Source organism: Leishmania infantum, chromosome 17, assembly GCF_000002875.2.
Source record: "Leishmania infantum JPCM5 genome chromosome 17".
Classification (NCBI taxonomy): Eukaryota; Euglenozoa; class Kinetoplastea; order Trypanosomatida; family Trypanosomatidae; genus Leishmania; species Leishmania infantum.
The window spans coordinates 293059-307599 of record NC_009401.2 but is presented as its reverse complement, the minus strand read 5'-3'; the positions used below and the strand labels follow the sequence as shown (position 1 = coordinate 307599).

Here is a 14541-nt window from a genome sequence, read left to right as displayed (position 1 = left end):
TTGTGTGTGTGTGTGTCTTTGTGTGTGTGTACATGTATCCCCCCAACTCCCCTCCCTCTACCTCCTCTTGTCATTGCTTTTTCGTGTTGGCGTTGTTGCCGCCACCTCCCCTCCCCTCCCCTCCCCCCTTCTTCTATCCCGTTTCAAGCCTGTCCTCCCTTCCTTTCTTTTTTTCGTTTTCCTCCTATCACGCGCTTCTGCACTCATCGCTGCACGCATCACGGTGTTTGGCGCCTTCCATAGAGTTCTGAGGCAATATGGCAGAAGCGCAAAGAGGACTTCCAGATGCGTGCAAACACAAACACACACACACATCGGTGAGGACTTACGCGGAAGCTACTGTACTCCTCTCCATTTGCGCGGCTCAGGAAAAAACCAAAAAAAAAGAAAAGCATTGTTTTCTCATTTTGCACGTTTGTGTGACCTCTTCGAACAACAACCAAAAAGGGGTGGGGTGGGGGACGCGGGGGAACGCCGGCAGCGTTACCATTGGCACTCGCACATACATCAGGACTTGTTTGCTGCTCTTTTCCTCCTCCTCTCCTTCCTCTGTTTTGCTGTCAGTGCTGTTGCTGCTCCACTCCTGGCTTTTTACCCACCTTTGTTTTTTTTTTTGCTTTTCTTCAACGTTCATACCCTGATAGCTGGGGAGACCTCCGTGCGTGGCATCTCAGGGTCCAGCACCCCCACTGTGTGAGGAAGCCAGGCGGTCCCTCTGTCCCTGCCAAGTGCCAGAGCCACTTCCGGCGGTCACAGGGCCGAGCGCCTGCGACGTGGCGAAGTCAGGGCGCCTCATCGCCACCGATGCCGACGGCCACACCCTCGACGGCGTGGCGTCGGAGCGACCCGAGACCGCGAGCACGCCTGCACCATCCATACGATCGGCGAGGCGCCAGCGCGACTCGAGCACATCCCGCCCCGCCCTCGCCGCCCACCGGTGGAGGGAGCCTGCGCCACCGCGGGAGATGCACCACGCGGCCACCGGCACAAATGGGGAGCGGCTGTGAGGCGGCACTGCAAGGCGGGTGGGTGGGGAGGGCTCGAGGCAGAGGCCGTGCTGCGATGCCCGAGTTGGCGCAGTGCCGCGCCGGCGTGTGTCTACGGCTGCTTCGCGCCACGCGACGGGTGGCCTGTGGCAGGGCAGGGTCGGCGGCTCGAGAGTGGAACGGGCCCTCATGTTGTGTGGCCGAAGGGACGAAACGATAACCAAAGTTGAATGTGGATGTTATAGGGAGGTACAAGTGTCTTTGTTAGCGCGTGGTGTCTGCATCTCTCTGAGTCTCTCTCCCTCTCTCCTACTTTCACGGAGTGCGTGTGCGCGGGCGAAGGGGGTACATGAGACTCATAAGGAGAGGCGGGGGGGTGGGGAGGAGAGGGAGGGACTTGCAAAAAAGCGCAAAAAAGTATTCAAGAGGTTCAACGGCTTACCGACGCGCAGCTTGCGAAGGCGAAGCGCGGAGCAAAGCGAAGCAAACAACAACAGCAAAAAAATGATGTCACCAAAGCATGCCGCAAGAACAACCATCCCATGGCTTTTGTGCGCCTCCGAGGTCCGTGAAGAGCGTCATCAGCGGCTGGCGTGTGAGCGGGCACAAGCAACAAAGGGCTGGGTTTCTGTACCACAATCGGTTCTTGAAACACGCGCGCAGGCCCCGCTCAAACAAATTCTTGTGTGTGCACGTGCGTAAGGATGAGGTCTCAAGGCCACGGGTTTCGTGTGCAAGTCCGCCCTCCCCAAGTTCTCGAATGTCTGGAAAATATGCCACAGCCGTGTTTTCCTCACAATTTACCGCGATCACTGACATTCTCCCTCGTTCTCTCTGTCTCCGTGCCCTTCTTTTTTTTCTTTCTTTCTGGTTCTAGAGGTGCACTACCTCAGCACCTCTCGTCGGCTGCTACGATTTTTTTGATGCCAGTCAACGGCGGAACGAGAAGAGCCTGACACGTGTGCGCTTCTGTGGCTCCTCTGCTGCGCGACGCGTGTCCGCAGTTTCGGACGTTTTGCAAGACTAAAGGAAGCGTTCGTCAGCGCGGCCATACGAATTTTCGGCAGCAACAAAAGAACGACAGCTCGTAATGCGCTCGGTAAGGTGGATGAGACGCGCGGCCGCGGGAGCCGTTTCTGGTGATGCGGCGACGGCGCTGTCCGCCGGCGCTTCCAAGCCAGCGGCAGCCACTGCATCTACATCGGGCATTGTTTCGAGTAGGAATGAAGGTATGGGCGGAGTACCACCGCCGCCGGCACCACCTGTCAACGGCGCAAGGCGGACGATAGGTTCAACAAAGGCATGGCACACGCTGACCTTCAGGCCTTGGCAGCTGCACACTGTGAAAGATGCCGAGGCTCGATCGAGCATGCCGACAACGGTGCTCTACCACGGCGATCAACTCGGCCCCCGCCCTCTCGTTATTCTTGACCACAGTGTCGCTCGGTTGGAGCAGTCTGCGACGGCCGTGCTAGATGCGTGTCAGGAGGCCGCGAAGAGATACGACGCAATGCTCTCTTCGCTTGCATGGGACCACGGCGCCGTCTTCGTTCCGCTGCAGGTGTCCATTGGCGAGATCAACGTGATGGAGCAGTCGTGCCGCCATGTCTGTGCTGTGCTGGATGCGATGGACGTGCAGTGGAGTCACGTGCTGGCGCACTCTTACGGTGCCTTGGTGGCAGCTCGCATGGCTGCGTCGACTGCGTATCCACATCGCATTGGGTCCCTGCTGTTGCTGGACACCCCACTGGTGACGGAACAACTCGTGCGCAACACGAAGCAGCGAGAGGAGATCGCAAAGGCGAGGAAGGACGTCAACGTGCCCCCCGCCGAGCTCTCGTTCGCCATAGAGTCGCTGAGGAGTGCCCTGGAGACAACTCTGCCGTACCCGGCAGCGGCGGACAAGTCTCTCTACGAGGATCACCTCTTCTCAGCCTCTGTATTTCAGGAAAAGGGCTTGGTGCGAGATGAGCACCGCTACGTGCCCGTGCGGCACCTCGCTCAGGTGCACCACCCTCTTCAGCTGCTTGTGCCAGTAAAACAGCCCATTACGGATGTTGCAATTCATAAGGAGTTCTTTGGTCTGCGAAGGCCGACCGTCATTAAGACAGCGGATAATCACGAGGATTTGCTCTCCGCGAAGTGCGCAGACGAGGTGGCGGATGTGGTGCGGGCGTGGATGCAGCGGTTTGAGCCGGACGTTGTCATGAAGCGGCGCTTCGAGAAGGCCGCGAAGGAGATGGCGCAGCTCATGGGCAGCAGCGCGCCGTTTGGCGAGAAGGGCGATGGAAACACCAAGAAGTCGGAGAAGAAGGAAAAGAAGAAGAACAGGCAGTAGGCATACTCTCCTGTATGCACCTTGGCGAGTTCCGAAGCGTGCCTCTCACTCGAGTAGACACACACGCACACACACGCACACACACACACACACACACACACACACACACACGGGAGTCGATGCGGACACATCTGGGGCGACGATCTACTGACAGGGAGTGTTCTCTTGCCTCCCTCTCTCTTAACTGGCGCCCCTTCTTGCTGTTTTGTTGTGTTTTTGTTCTCCCTCTTGTCCGCTTTGGCCATGGCGATGTGATGGCTACCGTGTGACCTCGTCACTGGTGCCCTACGCTGTTGGGGTTGTCCGTGCTTGTTGTGATGGAAGTGATGGACTGCATCGGTGGTTTTCGTCACACCCCATGACGAAGACCCGACAAACAAACGAAAACAAGAAAAGGGTAGGGGCGAAGTGGAGCGTCAGAAAGGTAAAGAAGGGGAGATGGAAAGGCCGATGCTGTCACGGCTCGAGTCTCCAGCACGGCCATCAGAAGATCCAGACGGAGATGCGCTGTAGTGGCACCGCTGAAGTTTTATTATTATTTTTTCGTGCTCCTTTCTCTCCTTCTTTTCTGCCCCCTTGTCCCCCTTTCCTGTGTCGTATCTCTCGTTGGTCGCTGAAATTGACCATCGACGTGGTGCGACACCACGCACACGCGCACACGCGCACACGCACAAAAAAGTCGGAGTCCCTCTCGAGAAGGCGGTGAGGAGTCTGCACAGGGTCATGCCCACCATCGTGATCTCCACAGTGTAGAAGGGAGAGAGTGCACAGTCGCACACGCGTTGGATCGGAGATTGAGTGCCGCTAATTCACTGAGCTGCATGTATCTCCATCGCGCGTGGTGCGCACTTCTGAGGTTTCATAAAGATGTGCGTATCTTGTATGGGTGCAGCTGCAGATGTCTCTGGACTGTGCAGTAGACTCTTCCTCCGTCTCCGTCTCTTCGTCAATACGGAGTGCCACGCTCCTTGACTTGACCTAGCGTCTTCCACAAGAGCATCGTACGCGACTCTCTCTCACTCTCTCTGCCCCTCTCCGCGTTTTGGCGTCTGAACATCTTTCATCTCTCGTGGCTTTGCAGCACAAGCACCAGTGCTCAATCGAAAAGCTCACTCACCAACCCCTAGATATCCGATGTGGATGCTCGCAGCACCGACATGAGTCGAGATTTCTGTTTTCCAAAATCGTTACCGATGTCTAGTTCTTCCACCCGCGTTCCCGTTGACTACACGTTCTCCAGCTCGTCTGTCATGACGGCTGCAGACCCTAGTCCGGCTGCCTCAGAATCAACAGAAAAAGCCCCCGCGGCCGCCTCGGTGACGGCGCCGAGCACAAAGGCAAGCATACGGAGGCACCAGCAGAGCGATGGCACGCCTATTTCGGCCACCGCAAAGCGTGCTGTTGTGCGTCGCACTCCCAGTGGACGGACTATCATGCAGGTACGGCGCGCCGACGCGGCTCAGTCTAGCGAGTTGGCCAGTTACTCCGCCGCCGGTGGCGAGCAGCAGCCGTATTCGATTGCCACCGCAGCAGGCGCCGCGTGGACAGTGCGCGAATTCGTGGGGAACTTGGCGATGCTAAGCGTAGTGCGCAATCGTGCAGCGGTGATGAAGGATTACATTAAGAACTCTAACCCTCGACCAGCGTCTGTCGCCACCCCGCAACGAGAGCGTGACTGGGCCGATCCAGCTGCCCAGCCCTTTGTACGTCGGCGTCGCGAGTTGAGTCTCGGTCCTACCGTCACTTGCTGTGCATCCAAAGAGCATCGTGACCGTGTCTCCACGCCGATGGAGTTGGCTGCGCGCTCGGCTCGCAACATGCATACTTCTCGCGCAGTAAGGGAGCCTGTGGCGCCGCTTCCGTTCGAGCTGCTCTCGGCCAGTCGTCCTGTGCCGGAGCTGCCCGCAGAGCTAAAGGGGGCGATCACTTCCTACTACCTATCTCGTCTACGTCAGCTCTCTGTCGCGCATCAGGTGCGTATTGTGCACGCGATTGCCCTCAAGAAGGACCGCAAAACAGTGATAAAGTGCCTCAAGCAGCAGGAGCGTGCCTTTGCGCAGGCCGCGCAGCCGGCAGCGCCTTTACCGTCATCGATTACGGGGCGCTCGGTGAAGGGCAGACCTCAGACCGGGGCAGCACACCCTGTGCCGAAGAATGTGCCGCGCCCCACCTTGAACGAGAAGAGCCGTCGTCGTGTGATACGAGAGTACGGCGCGTCTCCCTGGAGACTACAGGGTGCGAACGCTGCGGAGAGTCAAGCCATGGATCGCTTCTGCCAGCACTTTGCGGTGGAGGCCTGCGCTGCCTTCCTTGAAAAAGCCATGGACGTGTGCATGGCCCGCCGCACTCGCTTCTATCTGGAGCAGCCACCCATTGCAAGGCAGCTCGGTGTCGTGCTACCAGAGGAGCAGCTCACACCGCTGTACGTCATGGCGGTTGACGACCTGCTCTACAACATGACCGGTTGGACGCAGCGCGAGGCACGGAAGTTCTCGCGTGCGGTGGTGGCCATCGTGTGCCGCGGGATCCCGACGGTGGTATCGTCGGCTACAGCGGAGAAAGCGGCAGCGGTGCACGAGCGCCCGCACACGACGCTTGCTGGCATACCTTTTGCTCTGGAGCCCTCCCCCTCTCCTAGTACCCATAGCCCCTTGGCCGACAGCCATCCCACAACAGCAGCAACGGCAACAGCAGGCCTGAAGGACATGAATAAACAACGCGCAGGTCGATTGTTGGGCGCACCTCTGTGGGTGCCTGCGGAAGGGACTCGCTGAGGTGAAACACGTGCACCGACACAGACACCAATGTCCCACCTTCCTGTCGGTCTTCTTGCTCTCGCTCCGCTTTTACGTTCCCTGACGACGAGGCACAGCTCCGTGCGTGGCATCTCAGGGTCCAGCACCCCCACTGTGTGAGGAAGCCAGGCGGTCCCTCTGTCCCTGCCAAGTGCCAGAGCCACTTCCGGCGGTCACAGGGCCGAGCGCCTGCGACGTGGCGAAGTCAGGGCGCCTCATCGCCACCGATGCCGACGGCCACACCCTCGACGGCGTGGCGTCGGAGCGACCCGAGACCGCGAGCACGCCTGCACCATCCATACGATCGACGAGGCGCCAGCGCGACTCGAGCACATCCCGCCCCGCCCTCGCCGCCCACCGGTGGAGGGAGCCTGCGCCACCGCGGGAGATGCACCACGCGGCCACCGGCACAAATGGGGAGCGACTGTGAGGCGGCACTGCAAGGCGGGTGGGTGGGGAGGGCTCGAGGCAGAGGCCGTGCTGCGATGCCCGAGTTGGCGCAGTGCCGCGCCGGCGTGTGTCTACGGCTGCTTCGCGCCACGCGACGGGTGGCCTGTGGCAGGGCAGGGTCGGCGGCTCGAGAGTGGAACGGGACCTCATGCTGTGTGGAAGAGACGTGGGCTCACGGTTGAAAGCCCCTCGTTGCCGTATATGTTCCGTGTTTAGTTTTGTGTTCGTTCCTTTTTGTTTTGGCGATACTCCGAGGCGATGAGAGGGAGGGAGGGAGGACGGGGTGAGGTGAAACGAAGCCGAAGGGAGAGAAGAGCGATTGTGTGGCCGTAATCGCAGATGCCTTTTACGTGGCTGTTGCCTTCCTGTCTCTCCCTCTTCCTGGAAAGACGCTTTGTGGGGCGGGTGGGTGGCAGAGCCGCTGCGGAGGAGATGCAGGCTGCCCTTTGGCGTACTCGCGCCTCTTGTCTGCGCTTTCAGCCCTGCTTGCGGTTCCGCCCGTCTCATTAAGATGTTCCCTCTCCATCGCTTTCTCGCCGCGCATCCCCGGCCCTCTTTTCCGCTTCAGGTAGCATTGTGTGTACTTGGTCTCGTTTTCGGCTCCTTTTCTCCGCAACGCCGCTTCCTCCAAACACGTGGGAGGTGGAGGCGGCTCTGATATGTGTGTAGGCGTACGTGTGGTGTGTGTGTGTGTGGGGAACGGAAAGGACAGCGTGCTCCGGATATACTCACGGAGGAAGCCCAGGCGCATGTGCATAGAATGTACACGTGAGTTTTTGCGCGCTCCCTCGCTCCACCTTTGCGTGCGTGCGTGCCTTTGCGGTACAGTTGTGGCCGGAGATTTGCTTAAGCCGCTCCTCTTTTTCTCTTGTTACATTCTCCTTTTGTGTTTGTGGTCGCGCAGTTCTTCCGCCCCCCTCTCCCTATCCCTCCCCCTGTTTCCAAGCCATCATGACTCGTTGTCTACACGGCATCTCTCTGTCTCTTCCGTTCTTCACCTCCTTTTTCTGCGCCGCTTTACTCCCATTCTCTACCGCCCCTTCTATTGACACGCACGTGCACACGTGCACATTTTCTAGTTTTATCTTGTGCGTCTTTCGCTGCCCCCCCCCCCCCCCATATCTGAACCATTTCCGTCTTATTCCTTCTTTGACCGTTCACCTACCCGTCTTAAGTTGCCTCTCCTTTCGCCGGCACCCCACTCCCTTCTTGCTCGCTCTTCTCTTGCGTGAAGGTCCGTGAAAGCCTATCCGTGAGAAGGGCCTTTGTAACAGCAGACGCCGACGACACGAGCGCAAGGCGGAAAAGGGGGTGGGGTAAGGCGAGTGTGTAGGAAGCAGAAAATGTGTGTCTACCAAGCGTTCACGACAACGACAATGCAAGGTAAAGTGATGAAGGAGCATCTGTGCAGGCGTAGGATGGAGATCGCCAGCAGCAGCCGGAGTCGTTGCTTGTGTGTCTATACGAGTTTCTGATGCACGCACACACACTAGCGGGGGAATGTTTTGTCTCCTTACCGTTTCTGTTGTACATCACTTCACTCGTCCGACCTCATTTCTTTGTTTTTTTTGCTGCGTTTCTGCCGTGCTGTCTCCTCCTTGACTCACCATTCTTCTATGCCCTTTATAATTTTTTTTTGCTGTTACTCATGTGTAACGTACGAACGACAACGCCGTGTTTTGATGTTGATTGTATTCGTATGCGGGTTGCCTTTTTCTTGGTGGCTCACGGGGGAGGGTGCAGGGCAGCAGTGGCGAGGGCAACGACATTGCCCTGAGCGACTAGGTGTCGCTTATCACTGCACAGTCTGACCACTGCCCATCTCTCGATGTTGCCGCGGGCATGTGCGTGTGTTTATTTCTTTGTTCTCTATTCGCCCCCATTCACCTCTTCTGGCTTGACGATCTTTGACGGCGACGGCCTTCTCTGTTTTGCTATCTCCTGCCACCCTCGGGTCAGTTTAGTTGATCCTCCCTGCACCGATGACGCGGGTGGTGTGCTTTACGGATGGCGCTCTCTCTCTGAATGTGTTCCTCCGTTCTCTGTCTTCTCTTCCTGTTTTTGTTTTTGTTTCTTTTTGTCGTGCCCGTCTTCGGTTTCTGCGCCTCAGCGCGGACTTTTCGGAGCCTGTCCTGCGCAGAGCTGGCCAACTGCCGTTGTTCTCGTGCGCGTGTGCCTCTGGTGCAAGGCGGCTTATGACGAACGGAGCGAGGTGCGTTGCAAGAACAAGCGTGAAGCAGGCGGAGGCATCGATGACCAAGGACTTACGTTGCAGATGTCCAGAATACAAGAGACGGAGTCCAAAGAACGTGCAGCTTTTTATCATAGTGATGCGAAGATGGACTGAGCTGTGGCACGACTGCCTCACTCGCTCTTTACATTTCCTTCTACTTTCGTGCCCTCGACGCTTCTCGCTCTCCACCGGACAAGAGTACGGAGGCAAGGGGGCAAGCGCTCGCGGGAAAGGGAGTAGGGCACATGAGGAATACATAAGAACCAATCCACGAGGTTGAGAAAGCAGACGACTTTGGAGAGTGAGAGTGCGTGGCAGCGCATCCCCTCGAGCTTGTGTTTGCTTGACGGTGCCATTGCCCTCTTTCTTTTGTTTTCAAATATGTGTCTACTCCCCTTCCCCATGACCGTTCTGCGAGACCTCATCTCTCTCCCTCTTTGTTTTTTTTTTTCTAGTCGATTGATGCACACACGTACACAGACGCACCTGGAGTGTGCTCGTGCCGACAATGCTGCACAGCAACGAACCATCAGAGGGAGGGAAAAAATATGCAACAGGCAAGATGAGGAACGGCTTATACAGTACTTCTACTGCGATGGTGGTGAAGGTGCATGTGACACACACACACACACACACACACACCGGTAGGCAGTATGCGAAACGCAGTGCGCATGTGCTTCTCGCCTTTGTGCTCTTTCTCATCTACCTCTTTGCTTTCTACGTGGCGGCCGCACGTGAACCTGGTGTGTACGTCATGACTCTCTCTCTCGATGCTTGCGCATGGCCATCCCGCTGCTCTCTCCCTTTCTCCTAAACATGCCCTTTTTTTCGTCCCTCTCATCACACCCTCCCTCTTGCGCGCGCATCTGCCGCCCCTACCTCTACCTCTATACGCGCACACCAATGTATGTGTGTGTGTGTGTGCGTGAGCGTGTTTGCCGAGGCACGCGTGTTCGTATGTGCGCTACAACCCTGCACGACAGACTCACCACCTTTTCAAGCCTCTGCCATTTCATTCTTCTATCAATTTTGTCAAACCTTCTAGCAAGGTGCTTGAAAATAGTACGTTAACTCCCTTACCCTTCCCCTAAACACACGTACACGCACCACACTTGCGCTATGTCTGCCGCTGACTTCGAGGCCGCCGTGGCGTACGTGCGCTCCCTTCCCAAGGACGGTCCAGTGCAGCTGGACAACGCCGCCAAGCTTCAGTTTTACTCCCTGTACAAGCAGGCGACGGAGGGTGACGTGACAGGCAACCAGCCGTGGGCCGTGCAGGTCGAGGCGCGTGCCAAATGGGATGCGTGGAACTCTCGCAAGGGCATGCGGTCGGAGGACGCCAAGGCGGCGTACGTGCAGTGCCTGATCGAGGTCACATCCCAGAAGGGCCACCCGTGGAACCCTGCGTAGGCATTCGACGCAAATAAGCAGCGTGGGCGTGCACGCGCGGAGCACGCACCGGCCACAGACTAAACGAGTGTTAAACCGCACACGTCCCTCTGTCTGTGCGCGGGGTCTTTCTGCATGCAGTGTCGCGCATTGCAGTGCCCGTGTGCGGTTTTCGATGACGTTAGACCGCGCGGCAGCTCATTCACGACATTAAGGCAGGAGAGAAGCATGAACTGTGCCGAAGAGCACGAGGAGAGAAAAGGATACAAGGGGTTGGGTGGAGCGGGTGTGTAGAAGTGCCACCGCTGCCTAGGGAAGCTGTAATCGCAGAACGAAGTTTGCGGTTTCTCGGTTGGGGCCTGCGCGCTGGTGCGTGAGTCGGAGGCGAGAGAGGGAGAGGAGGGGCACCCAAAGACGCACGCACCTGCTTCCGGCGTGTCTATCGGCCACTCCCTGTGCTTGTCTTTCTCTCGTCAAGTACTACGCTGCTTCTCCGTCCTCCTCACCCACACCTACACCCACCATCCCTCTCTTTACTTATCCAACCGTGTGGACATCTCGCGCGCATTTCTCTCCTCGTTCTGCTTCACACTGCGTTGGTGCGCTTGCTGTTGCTTCGTCCCCCTCCTCCGCTTCCTTCCTTCCCTCCCTCCCTCCTCCTCTTTTCTATGTCTATGTTTTCCCGTCTATAAGTGATTGGCTGCCTGTTCACCTTTTCGTCAAATTTCTTCTGTCTTGTGCTGCTGTTGTGATGGACGTGCCCGCCAACACACATTGAGCCTGCGCATCATTGTTGCTCTCGACGTCACAAACACACCGAAACATGTTGGACTTTTATTAGCTGTGTTTTGCTTCGCCGCTCCCTCAATGTGAGTCCACGTCTCTTCCACACAGCATGAGGTCCCGTTCCACTCTCGAGCCGCCGACCCTGCCCTGCCACAGGCCACCCGTCGCGTGGCGCGAAGCAGCCGTAGACACACGCCGGCGCGGCACTGCGCCAACTCGGGCATCGCAGCACGGCCTCTGCCTCGAGCCCTCCCCACCCACCCGCCTTGCAGTGCCGCCTCACAGCCGCTCCCCATTTGTGCCGGTGGCCGCGTGGTGCATCTCCCGCGGTGGCGCAGGCTCCCTCCACCGGTGGGCGGCGAGGGCGGGGCGGGATGTGCTCGAGTCGCGCTGGCGCCTCGTCGATCGTATGGATGGTGCAGGCGTGCTCGCGGTCTCGGGTCGCTCCGACGCCACGCCGTCGAGGGTGTGGCCGTCGGCATCGGTGGCGATGAGGCGCCCTGACTTCGCCACGTCGCAGGCGCTCGGCCCTGTGACCGCCGGAAGTGGCTCTGGCACTTGGCAGGGATAGAGGGACCGCCTGGCTTCCTCACACAGTGGGGGTGCTGGACCCTGAGATGCCACGCACGGAGGTCTCCTCAGCTATCAGGGTATGGGGGTGGTTGGGGATGAAAAGAAAAACAATGCGCTTCCACTCCTCTTTCGCCGCTGCGGTCCCCCCTGCCGCTGTTCTTCGCAGAGCTGCCAACCACTTGTGTCAGCTACAAGCTAGTAGGCGCAATCCTTCGGGAGGGGTTCCCCTAGTCTTCTGCGGACTTCTGTTGACATCGCGCATGTGTTCCTCATCTTCCCTTCCGCCTCGCGCTATTTTGTGCGTCTCTTCCCTTTTTCGAACTGGGTTTCATGTGCGTGAGGACATCCATATGGCAGCTATGCTGCACAGCTTGGACGAAGGTGTCTATCATCCTATTACACGTGAGTTCACTGGAATAGGTGAGCAAGAAGGTTCAACGCATCACACTCAAGTTGGCCGCTGTGCCTCCTCTCATTCGATTTCTTTCCGCCACTTTATTCCGGGTTTTGCTGACGTTCACTTGCCGCACACCGACCTGTGGACGCACACGCACACACGAACACATATACACACACGTTCTCACGCCTAAGCCCGCAAAATGGCCAGCGAAGACATCATTATCTTCCTCGACGCTCTCGAGAACACCGTCAACTCGATTCGCGGTGACGGGTCGGCAAAGAAGACGCTCTTCACCACCGGCTGCGTATGCCCGGACGGTGTCGGACTCGATCTCAGCGCGTACAAGGATTCGAAGAACCCTGATGACATTGTTGCGTGGTGGGGCAACATGGGGGCTATGAAGCCGTGCCCGGGGCAGAAAGACGGGGCAGACTGGCACGATGCTGACGGCTTCCTTGTGCGTGCCCCGCTCTTTGGCGGCGATGCGGCAGTGAAGCGGGTGGAGATGACGGCGCCACGGAGCCTCATCCGTGGCACGGCGGCGTTCCAGGCCCCAGGCTACCCTCCACTCGTCACCACCGTGAAGCAGGTGGCGCTCTCCAGAAACGGACGCGCCGTCTTCTTCTGCGACCGGGAAGGGCACGGTGTGAAGAAGTATAATGTGGACACGAAGGAGGTGGTGCCGCTCTTGTCCTCGGACGTGCTGGCGGCCCTCGCCGACGGACTCACGGAGGAGGAGGCTCGTGCCTCACTTGTGGAGCCGAACAGCGACGAGGACAAGTGCCGCTTCTGCGTCGGTATTACGCTGGACGAGAAGCACAACCAGATCTTCTTTACCCTGAAGGGGCCGTCCAAGGGTGGCAAGGGCCGCATTCTCGCGGCCCCGTACTACTTCCAGCGCCGTCACCTAGCATCCATCACAGCCGCGAACACGTCCACTTCTGAAGGCGTGATCGACCCGAAGACGGTTGTGACGCTGCTCGACCACCTGCCGGAGCCCATCGATCTGCTTCTGGACTCGGAGGAAAACTATCTGTACTGGACAGACCGCGGTGATGACGCGGCGGGCGGCAACTCACTGAACCGTGCTCCCGTCACCTATGACCCCTGTTCCGGGCAACCGCAGCTTGGGGAGAGGGAGCTGCTGATCCGCGGCTTCAACGAGGCGATCGGACTGGCGTGGGCGGCAAACCTTGTGGATTGCATGCGACTGCCCAAGAACAAGGAAACCCTGTGCCAGTACATGTACGTGACGGACATGAGACACCTCTGGCGCTGCGATTTGAAGGCGAGAACGAAGGAGGTGGTCTACAAGTGCGGCCCCCGCAACGTGCTGACCGGCGTTGAGGTGCTGCGTTTCTTTTAAGAGGCGACGAGGAGGAGGGACTCTGAGCGACGGCGTGCAGAGTGGGAGCTGCAGGGAAAAGACCACTCTCCGCGCTTAAGCGTCAGCAAGGTTTCTCTTTAGTGTCTCGGCAGTTTCCAGGCTCGTAGTCCTCTACGTAGGATTGATCTGCCTGTGTCAAGCCTATTGGCAGCTTCTTGACATATGAAGGGCTCCTCTTTCCGTTTTTCTACGGACGCCTCCCTCCCACCTCTTTCCTCTGTACATGCCGACCGTTGCGCTGTCAGCGATGCTGCTGCCAGAGCCCAACTGAATCATGCAGCAGGTGATCCACCTCCCCCTCATTACCGTGACGCAACAGTCTTCATATATCGCACTGCATGTTTATCCTATGAATACCGTGTGCACGTGTGTATGTATGTATGTGTGTGTTGGCTGGTTGCAGCGGCGCCAGGTAATGGAGTCGTGCACAGAGGGGCGGAGCTTTTGTCGCAGCTGGCCAGCACATATTCCATCAGGAGCGCCTGCTCTTCCTCTAGCCTCTTTCTTCTCAGCGTGTCCGGTCTCTTCCACACAGCATGAGGTCCCGTTCCACTCTCGAGCCGCCGACCCTGCCCTGCCACAGGCCACCCGTCGCGTGGCGCGAAGCAGCCGTAGACACACGCCGGCGCGGCACTGCGCCAACTCGGGCATCGCAGCACGGCCTCTGCCTCGAGCCCTCCCCACCCACCCGCCTTGCAGTGCCGCCTCACAGCCGCTCCCCATTTGTGCCGGTGGCCGCGTGGTGCATCTCCCGCGGTGGCGCAGGCTCCCTCCACCGGTGGGCGGCGAGGGCGGGGCGGGATGTGCTCGAGTCGCGCTGGCGCCTCGTCGATCGTATGGATGGTGCAGGCGTGCTCGCGGTCTCGGGTCGCTCCGACGCCACGCCGTCGAGGGTGTGGCCGTCGGCATCGGTGGCGATGAGGCGCCCTGACTTCGCCACGTCGCAGGCGCTCGGCCCTGTGACCGCCGGAAGTGGCTCTGGCACTTGGCAGGGACAGAGGGACCGCCTGGCTTCCTCACACAGTGGGGGTGCTGGACCCTGAGATGCCACGGACGGAGCTGTGCCTCGTCAGGGTTTCTGTATCCCCGCAAGAAAGGGAGTCCAAGCTCTCGAGTCTGCACGGCATGCCACCACATCCGCCGATACGGAGTGCAAGCACAGGCACTCAGACAGGCGCCCTCATCACTCAACACCTTGATAGAA

At 58.7% G+C, this 14541-nt stretch overlaps 4 protein-coding genes across 4 annotated transcripts; all 4 read left to right on the top strand.

The window, feature by feature from the left end:
• Positions 1 to 2355: 2355 nt before the first annotated feature.
• Positions 2356 to 3324, top strand: LINJ_17_0720 (conserved hypothetical protein; the record flags this gene model as incomplete). The annotated part of the gene is made up of 1 exon (XM_001464694.1): positions 2356 to 3324. The coding sequence occupies one exon, from the start codon at positions 2356 to 2358 to the stop codon at positions 3322 to 3324; it is 969 nt and encodes a 322-aa protein (XP_001464731.1).
• A 1433-nt stretch (positions 3325 to 4757) lies between these two features.
• Positions 4758 to 6098, top strand: LINJ_17_0710 (conserved hypothetical protein; the record flags this gene model as incomplete). Its single annotated transcript, XM_001464693.1, has 1 exon — positions 4758 to 6098. The coding sequence occupies one exon, from the start codon at positions 4758 to 4760 to the stop codon at positions 6096 to 6098; it is 1341 nt and encodes a 446-aa protein (XP_001464730.1).
• Positions 6099 to 9921: 3823 nt separating this feature from the next.
• On the top strand, positions 9922 to 10212 carry LINJ_17_0700 (conserved hypothetical protein; the record flags this gene model as incomplete). The annotated part of the gene is made up of 1 exon (XM_001464692.1): positions 9922 to 10212. One exon carries the CDS (start codon positions 9922 to 9924, stop codon positions 10210 to 10212), a length of 291 nt encoding a protein of 96 aa, XP_001464729.1.
• A 1937-nt stretch (positions 10213 to 12149) lies between these two features.
• Positions 12150 to 13316, top strand: LINJ_17_0690 (hypothetical protein, unknown function; the record flags this gene model as incomplete). Its single annotated transcript, XM_001464691.1, has 1 exon — positions 12150 to 13316. The coding sequence occupies one exon, from the start codon at positions 12150 to 12152 to the stop codon at positions 13314 to 13316; it is 1167 nt and encodes a 388-aa protein (XP_001464728.1).
• Positions 13317 to 14541: the final 1225 nt, after the last annotated feature.